Below are 9941 nucleotides of genomic sequence, written 5' to 3'. Positions count from 1 at the left end.
TTGTTTACTGTTAACACAATGTTTCAGCTGATATACCCTCCAGCCTTCATCAGGTGTCTTAGGAATGAGAACCCAGGTTTGAAATTTCCCCAAGGCACCTGATGAAAGCTGGAGGGTATATCAGCCGAATTGTGTTAACAACAAACAAGATGAAGACAAATATTCGTCAAATGTAAATAATGTACATAATTCCTCATCCCTTAAATATAGAACTGAATAATAATAATAATAATAATATCGAAAAATACATTAAGAATGAGAACCCAGGTTTGAAATTTCCAAAAGACACCTGGTGAAGGCTGGAGGGTATATCAGCCGAAACGTGTTAACAACAAATAAGATGAGGATAAATATCTGTCAAATGTAAATAATTTAGATGGAAGAGCATTGAAGAAAATGAAGGAGAGTATATTTTAGACTGAAAACGAACTTTGTTTATCGCAAGTGCCACCGGCACAGGTATCACAACTACTATTTCCATTGATATTTATTTCGAAGTACATGAACATGAACATCGAAATAAATATCAATGGAAATAGTAGTTGTGATACCTGTGCCGGTGGCACATAAAAAGCACCATCCGTACGTGGCCGTTGCCAGCGTCACCTCGACTGGCTTCTGTGCCGATGGCACATAAAAAGCACCATCCGAACGTAACCAATGCCAGCGCCGCCCCGACTGGCTTCTGTGCCGATGGCACATAAAAAGCACTGTCTGAACGTGGCCATTGCCAGCGCCACCTTGGCTGGCTTCCGTGCCGGTGGCACGTTAAAAGCTCCAACCGATCGTGGCCGATGCCAGACCCCCCTGGCACCTGTGCAGGTGGCACGTAAAAGGCACCCACTACACTCGCGGAGTGGTTGGCATTAGGAAGGGCATCCAGCTGTAGAAACTCTGCCAGATCAGACTGGGGCCTGGTGCAGCCCCTGGCTTCCCAGACCCCGGTCGAACCGTCCAATCCGTGCTAGAGTGGAAAACGGACGTTAAACGATGATGATGATCATCATCATGAAGTATAAGAAAAATGCATTATTCATGGATGATCCAATAGAAACCCCATACCCATAATTCACAAGCAAGTAAGACTGAACATGTATTATGCTTTTGTTAATTGTTTTAAGTGTTTATTCATGAAGACACACAGACATTGTCTTGGCCCACTCAGCTTGACCCAGCTGTATACGACCAGGATGTAACAGACAGAGAAGAGAGGCCTGTGTTGTTTTTTTTTTCCTGTTTCAAACACCAAATACGACTGAAATAAAATGAACCATACAAACAAAGATATTTTAAAAGAACTGAACTGAAAGATATTCGTTTGGAACTCTTGATAATAATCAAGAGGAGGCGCAATGGCCCAGTGGTTAGGGCAGTGGACTCGCGGTTTCAATTCCCAGACCGGGCGTTGTGAGTGTTTATTGAGCGAAAACACCTAAAGCTCCACGAGGCTCCGGCAGGGGATGGTGGTGATCCCTGCTGTACTCTTTCACCACAACTTTCTCTCACTCTTACTTCCTGTTTCTGTTGTGCCTGTATTTCAAGGGGCCGGCCTTGTCACTCTCTGTGTCACGCTGAATATCCCCGAGAACTACGTTAAGGGTGCACGTGTCTGTGGAGTGTTCAGCCACTTACACGTTAATTTCACGGGCAGGCTGTTCCGTTGATTCGGATCAACCAGAACCCTCATCATCGTAACCGACGGAGTGCTTCCACAATAATCAAGAAGGTTAATAAGTTGCACACTGTTCTGCCAGAAAAGTTAATGAAGATGAAAGGAAAATAATTCTCAAGCAGGTTGGTCAGAATTTGTACCAACCATGCAAAGTGGCTGTGGAGTTAAGAAGCTCACTTTGTAACTATGAGGTTTCAGGATCAGTTCCCTTGCATGGCATGTTGAGTGTCTTCTACTTCAGCTCCTCCAGGCCATCCAATGATTTGTGAATGAATAAATATATTATATTTCATCTTTGAATTTGGTTTGTAAGATTCTTTATGTGATTTCGTGTGTTGAAGCATATTCTGTTGTGTCTGGGGAGGGTCATTCTCTTTTAGTGCCTTATAATTTAACACACTCACCTGTCAAATTTCCACTCGTTTACTGGAAAGGTTGCAAGGTGCAGTGAAACTTTTAGAAAAATAAATAAGTAAATGAGTGGAAAACATGGCACTAAAAGAGAATGACTCTCCCCAGACACGACAATATATATATATATGTGTGTGTGTGTATACTAGACTATCCATGACCTGTTAGGTCACCAATACTTCAAGGTACCTGAAAAATCCATGTATCTTGGGAACCCATGGTCCGATTGACGTGAAACTTGCTTTATTCTGTTTGTATTCACATTTCAATGGTACCTTACTTTCGAAGCATTTTCCCCACTATGCACCAGTTTAACTATTTATAAAGGTACCCCCAAAAAACACATATCTTGGAAAACCGCAGTCCGATTTACATGAAAATTTTCTTATTCTGTTTAGATTCCTATTTCAGGGGCACCTTACATTCAGAGTATTTTCCCATTCTGTGTCAGTTTGAGTGTATTAAATTATAGACAAGCACACATCAAAGTAAGCAATCACAGAATTTTAGTAGTATGTATATGTATATGTGTATATATATATATATATATATATATATATATATATATATATATATATACGAGGGTGAGTCAAAAAGTAATGGCATTTTGTTTAGGACAGGTATAATTACCAACACAGGAACATGTACCATACATCAAAATGAAGCTGGTCCTCTGTGGATCACATCCCTACTTCTCAACATAGTCACTCTTTCTCTCAATAGCAATGTTCCACCTTCAAATGAGAGCATGTATCCCTGCCCCATAAAATTCTGTTAACTGTTCTTTGAGTCACTTCTTCACCACAGTTTTCACTTCCTTGTCACTGGGATAATGTTTGCCTTTCAAACCCTCCTTCATGGTTCCGAAGAGATGATAGTCTGAAGGCGCTAAATCTGGTGAGTGTGGAAGTAGTGAAGAAGTGGCTCAAAGAACAGACAACAGAATTTTACGGGGCAGGGATGCATCTATTATGGCAACCCTCCCCCCACTCTCTCTCTCTCTCAACTGAGAGGTCTTTGTCTTAGAGGTGCTGGTACCATGTAAGATGCTCTTGTGCCAGTACCACATAAATGCAGCCATGGTGGTAGCCGTTCAAGAATTTGGACCTGGAGATCTCCATTTCCAGCGACTTTGAAGGCCACATCCCAGTGGTGTCGGGCATCAACGAAGAGCCCTCGACTACAACAAGACGATCAAAGTTTTTTTTTTTCCAAGGTCTGGGGTCTCCCGCCCCTAAGCCCTAGACATCACCTAATCACCCTTACCCGTCTTGTTGCTTAACAACAACAACAACAATAGCCATGGTGGTAGCATATAAAACGTACCTAGCATACTCTGTAGACACCATGCCAAAACAGACAACTGGAGCCAGGATAGCTCCCCAGCTGGCCAGTTCCTGTCAATCTGTTCAACCCATGTCAGCTTAGAAAACACATCAAATAAATATAATAATGATGATGAATGCCTCTTGTATTTTGGAATAATTAATTATAGGAAATGGGCATTTGTTTCTCTTTATAGAAGATAAAATAGTTGGCTTCTATGGAAAACCTTGCTCAATAGCCTATCACCATAAGTGCAACTATTCTAGAAACAGCTGTAAGAAATTTTCTGCATTATTTCTTAATCCCTTATTTACTCTAACAACTCTTCAATTATGTTTGAATTCTAAAATTACATGTTCTAAAGTGATACCATGTGTTTTGCTTGCCCATTCTTTCTTTCTAATATATATATACATATCTACCCTTTCAATGATGAATCATTATTTATACCCAGCAGCTTCAACACCACTTTTTGTTTTAGCTGCAGTCTAAGTCAGTTTTAGTGGTAAACCAACCTCAGGACTTATCGAACATAGCTATTACATCATGTCATTAGATGGAATTTTCTCTCTCTTTATCTCTATCATATACATAATGTATATATATATATATATATATAAAATATTATTTGAGACAAAACCACTATTTTGCAAAACAAACAAGGAAAGACTTAATCAATACATAAAATTTAATTTATTAAATTTTATGTATTGATTAAGTCTTTCCTTGTTTGTTTTGCAAAATAGTGGTTTTGTCTCAAATAATATTTTATAATATTTTACTATAAAATTGGATTTAATCCTAAATCTGATTTTTTTTTCCCTGTAAATTTGGATATATTCCCTAATATTTATTATTATATATATATATATATAATATATATATCTTTCTCTCTATCATATACACACTGTATATATATATATATATATATATATATATATATATATATATATATATATTATATATATATATATCATATACACACTGTATATATATATATCTTTCTCTCTATCATATACACACTGTATATATATATATATATGTATATATATATATCTTTCTCTCTATCATATACACACTGTATATATATATATATATATATATATATATAAACTAATAATAAAAGGGTAAAATTTATTAATTAAATTAATTAGTTAATAATTTCACCAAGTAGATCGGTATGTTAAAAGAACCTTTATAGGTAAAATTATACAAATATTTTATAATTATAAACATAATTATAATTAGGGTTCAGCTAATTGCTTCACCACATGCCGAATTTAGAAATAGGAGTTAAGAATTCCTTTTCTACTACTACAAGAATCTCCATGACGGTAACATACTATTTTACGAAGGCAAAAAAAAAGTATGTTCGGCCACAAAGATCGATAGAATAAGTACCAGGCTTAAAAAAAAAGTACTGCGGTCGATTCATTCAACTAAAAATTCTTCAAGGCGGTACCCCAGCATGGCCACAGTCTAACGAATGAAACAAGTAAGAGATAATATATACACATACGCACACATACACAGACATACATGCATTCATCCATTCATACTTAAATATTTTTTTAATAAATAACTATAAAAGTACCAGTGTCGGTGCCACGTAAGATACACCCAGTACACTCTGTAAAGTGATTGACGCTAAGAAAAGCATCCAGCCATAGAAACCATGCCAAAACAGAGAAATGGACGCTGGGCAGCTCTTTAGTTGGCCAACTCCTGTCACACCGTCGAACCCATGCCGGCATAGAGAGTGGACGTTAAAAAATGATGATAATGATGAAATGGTGGAAGTAAGAGAGTGACTCAAGTGCTAAGATTTTTGTGCGTCATCAAAACTTTACACACACACACACACAATATGTATGTATGTTTATGTGTGAATATAAATATGGATAACGAGCTAGATAGATGTGTACATGTATACTCACTCGTAGAAATTTTAAGGCATTCTTTCGATATAACTCGACAAAATCAAAACACTTCACTTCGGGTATTTCCGTGGAAGCAAATGACAGTTCGATTCTGTTTTCTGCTTGGCAATTTGCGGTTTTACACACACACACACACGAAACAGGTAAGAACAAATATGCAAGGCCTTTTTTTTCTTCAAGTTTAAAACGAGCCATTGCTGGCATATATCTTCGTTATGTCTATACTCCACAACCCGCGGAAATACCCCGAAGTGAACTGTTTTGATTTTTGTCGAGCCATATCGAAGGAATGCCAAATTTAAATAAATAATAATAATAATAAGGAAATTATTGTATACAGTGCTCAGGTGCACCACAACTTGTCAGAAAGTGCATATAAAGTACATGCAGTAATGTAGACTATGGAAAGTTCTGTACTTTCCTGTTTATGCAACAAAAGTTGATGGGTTGCCATGGTTATGAGATCTAAATTGTTGCACCTTTTAATTAAGAATAATAATAATAATAATAATAAAAGTTCGTATGCTGTGCGTTTTGGAGGCGTGACGAGAATTCTCACTTTCTTCGCATCTCCTATTTTTTTACTACCCACAAGGGGCTAAACACAGAGAGGACAAACAAGGGCAGACAAACGGATTAAGTCGATTATATCGACCCCAGTAACTGGTACTTAATTTATCGACCCCGAAAGGATAAAAGGCAAAGTCGACCTCGGCGGAATTTGAACCCAGAACGTAGCGGCAGACGAAATACCGCGAAGCATTTCGCACGGCGTTATAACGATTCTGCCAGGTCGCCGCATCTCCGGTCTCCACTCCTCAATGAAACAACACAAGGAACAGAAATCATTTGAGATAGATAGAGTTATCAGCCTTGAGCCGACTGTGCTCTCCAATTCTAGCAGAGGGTTTATTACCAATGGCATTCGACGATGGCTTATGTTGACAGCTTCGGCCTCCTCTTTCGGCAATGTGCCGAGGTGTTTTCTTCTGCCCGGGACACTTTAGCAATTCTTGGAGTATACTACGGCGCTAAAAAAGTAATTGGTTTCACGTACACGATATTGCGTTCGTGTAATTGCCATGTGTTGAGTAAAGTACAACAGTCAGACTTTAAGCAGCTCTATGGCAAATGGGCAGGTAGGTATGTTTAGCAATTAACGTTTATGAGTGCGTGCGGTTGTATTGCGTTTGTTTGTTTCACATATACGTAACCCTCTTGAATTTCTCGTGAATTTATGCAGACCTAATTATACTGGTCAGTTTTAAACCAAGAGATTTAATTTGTTTTTACCCCACCTTTTTTTTTTAGACCGCTCGCTTTAGCAGAAGCTTGCTTTTGAAACCGCGTCAGCGAAGTTTGTCAAGATACTTTTTTTTCGAAAAGGAATAGTTTCTATGCGAAAAAAACCAACTAACAAGCAAAACACAAACAAAACTGACCCCTCCCTATCATGTCGACATTTATGTTTGCTCGAGTTTATTATATGTGAATTAAAGTAAAGTTTTCTTTGCTCGAAACACCGGATCGCTCGAGACAAAACATTTTTAATACGCGTAAGAACTTATGAAATGTGATAGTTTTCCAATGACCTTGACCCACCGTAACTTAGTTTTAAGCTAGACAAGAAACGGAGTCTGTTTCCTTTATTTGTATTGTTTTTTCTGTCCCCTCACACTCATACAAACTATATTACCAAAGAAATAAATATACTACTCATTATTTTTGTTATACTCTAAGTTATCAAAATAAAAGTCACTTGCTATGCTCTTGTAGTTTTTCCCTTTAAAGAAAATGTGACATTGTTTTATGCTGCGAGTCCCTTTTTTTTTTTTTAATTAAGTCTTGATGTGTCTTATCTATTAAATGGAAAGGTTACCTTCAATAGAACAGTTATTAGAATACTAGAAAGGAAATCCTGTTAGGATGAATATATTTAGAATTAGTCAACACATCAACAACTTTTTAGTTTTGTTTTCCATAAACATTCATTATATTTCAGTTTAGTACTTAAATTAGTTATATCGATCCTTGTAATTATGACTGGTACTTTATATTAACGACCTCTGGAGGATGAAAGGCGAAGTCGACCCTGGTGAAAACTGAACTCACGACATTAATGATACGTAACGAAATCTCGAAATGTACTTCACTCATTTTTCTGTTTTTTTTTTTGTTGCTATTCCATTCATTTTGATATTAAATAAATAAATTAAAGGAGGTGGGGGTCAGAAAATTTCTGTGTTTTTTAAAAAAATATTTTAAATGAGTTCAAATCTTGAAGTTGTATTGCCTTCTTCCTCGTGGAAGTCGATAAACTAAAGCACCAGTCAAGAGCGTGAAACTGACATCTCCTTAAATTTGTCTTTGTACTTATATTAACAATCAATATTCTAAATGGTAAGATCGTCCTCCCTAACACTCTTAAAAAAAAACCCAAAAAAAAACTCGTTGGAGGGCCTCGGTCATTGCACTGCAGCCACTTTGTGACACATGCTAAAAAGGGGTTTTTTAAGTCGACCATATTCACTCTTGGTATTCTTTGACATTAAGGGGCGTAACATTGGTTTTTTTTTTTTTTACTGCTAAATACAAACACATGGGTTTGAGATTGAACTTAAACCCATTGGGTTTCGAAGTTTCTCAACGACACGGCTGTGCGTGCGTGCGTGTGTATATATATATCGATTAATGCTTCTATATAATTTGATATTTCGTTAACAGAAATTTATTTACAGTTTCACTTCATCAAGTATCCCTGTTTTTGTCACCCAAATTTACAATTAATTACTAATTGCACCGTTAATACTTAAATGACTCGTATAATGTTGGTCTAATTTATCAGCGTATTCAACTCAACAGATTTGAAATATCATTTCGCGCAATTATTTTCATGAGTTTCAATTACGAGATAAACTCGTTCTTATATCGTCGAGAGTTTTGAATGCTTTTCTTTTTTTTTTTTGTTCCTATGGATTAATGTCTGTGGGGTAAAACTGTCCTGTTGAGCTTAATTATATCAAAGGCACTAGTGTCTAAGTAAAAATAATAATAATGAAATTATTGTATACAGTGCTCGGGTGCACCACAAGCTTGGATTCATTTGTGTTTTGGTAAATTTTACTCTGAAAATTTACCGTTTTTTGTTCTACTTGTCATTTTGTCATTGGAATACCTTTATACATTGTTCTGCTCGACCAGGTCTAATTCGGGACAAAACATCGATGTTTAAGGCTTGAACATCCATGTCATAGGTCTGCTCAACTAGGGATGCCCCGTGGTTAAACAACAATAAAAAAAATATGTGAGTTCTAGAGACTATGTATTGTGAGTTTTACTCAGTTTGTGGCTGTGCCGTGAAGTCAGTGTGAGTGGAGGACACATTGGTACAGAAAAGGGTGAACTATTAACAGATAACGTATCTGTGTTAGATGTTATCTGGAGTATGTCTGTGTCTAGAGGTTACAAGATGGTAAGATGCGAGATAAGGGAATTTTCAGATGACAACCAAAGCAGAAGTTACTGTATTTATTTTGAGATGCTCTGTGTTTCTTTCAATTACTTTAAATATAACAAAGAATTTAGTAAAATAACTTGGTTATCATTCAGCTAGTGTTAGGAACATAAATTGTGACTAAGGTTTGGTGGAAGATTTTAATTCAAAACTTATGAAAACAAGACATTTGTACTATAGAGCCAGAGCCGGTTTCAGCCGGGTTAGTAACAAGCCTTGATCAAAGGTGTGCCTCATTAATCATGTGCAAAGGACGATGGGTGTGAATTAACCCTTTAGGATTAAAACGGACCATATCTAGCAAAAATATTTTACCTGTTTTTTGCTCAAACAGGCCAGGTTTGGCCTCCCATACCTTATCCTACAGTGTCATTCTCAAACTAAACAATCACATCATTGAAATCTTGGAGCTGTGAGATATTGTATGATTAATGCAAAACAATGATGAAGATTTACCAGGCATGTGTACTTAGCAGTCTACTGCATGGCAGTGAGACCTGGATGCCATACACACGACAAGAGTGTTGCCTAAATATCTTTCACCTGCGCTGCCTCTGGAAAATCTTTGGCATAAAATGGCAGAATCATGTCCCCAACAAAGATGTCCTCAAGCAAGCAGGAATACCAAGCATGTTTGCACTCCTCATACAAAGACGTATAAGATGGCTTGGACATATTAGTCGTATGGAAGATGGCAGAATTCCCAAGGACATACTCTACAGAGAGCTTGCTAGGGGCACTAGGTCTGTGGGAAAACAGTTCTTACGATACAAGGATGTTTGCAAAAGGGACATGAAGGCATGCGACATCAATATTAGCAACTGTGGAGATTGGCGATGCACCGTAGAAGAAGGAACACAAAGGAGAGAGAGAGAGAGGAGAAATGGAAAGAAAAGACATCAACAAGAAACTATAACATTACAACCAGTCGGGCAAAGCCTTCGCTACATTTGCGGCACCTGCCAGAGGGAGTGTTTGTCCAGGATAGGACTACACAGCCACAGCAGGAGATGTATTAGGACATGGAATGTAAAAACCAGACAAGATTATTTTATGCGCAACTCCATTGTCTCCCGAG

General features: G+C 37.3%; 1 protein-coding gene across 1 annotated transcript in view; it reads left to right on the top strand.

The window, feature by feature from the left end:
- The first annotated feature begins 6066 nt into the window (after nucleotides 1-6066).
- The window catches only part of LOC115224494 (inactive hydroxysteroid dehydrogenase-like protein 1), a 20538-nt gene continuing 16663 nt past the window's right edge, over nucleotides 6067-9941 (top strand). Inside the window, exon 1 of the mRNA XM_029795404.2 lies at nucleotides 6067-6488. Coding sequence (XP_029651264.1) covers nucleotides 6281-6488 — 208 coding nt within the window. The 5' untranslated portion in view covers nucleotides 6067-6280. The remainder of the gene's footprint in view (nucleotides 6489-9941) is intronic.

Source organism: Octopus sinensis, linkage group LG25 (genome assembly GCF_006345805.1).
Source record: "Octopus sinensis linkage group LG25, ASM634580v1, whole genome shotgun sequence".
NCBI lineage: Eukaryota > Metazoa > Mollusca > Cephalopoda > Octopoda > Octopodidae > Octopus > Octopus sinensis.
This window is presented reverse-complemented; position numbering and strand designations above follow the sequence as displayed.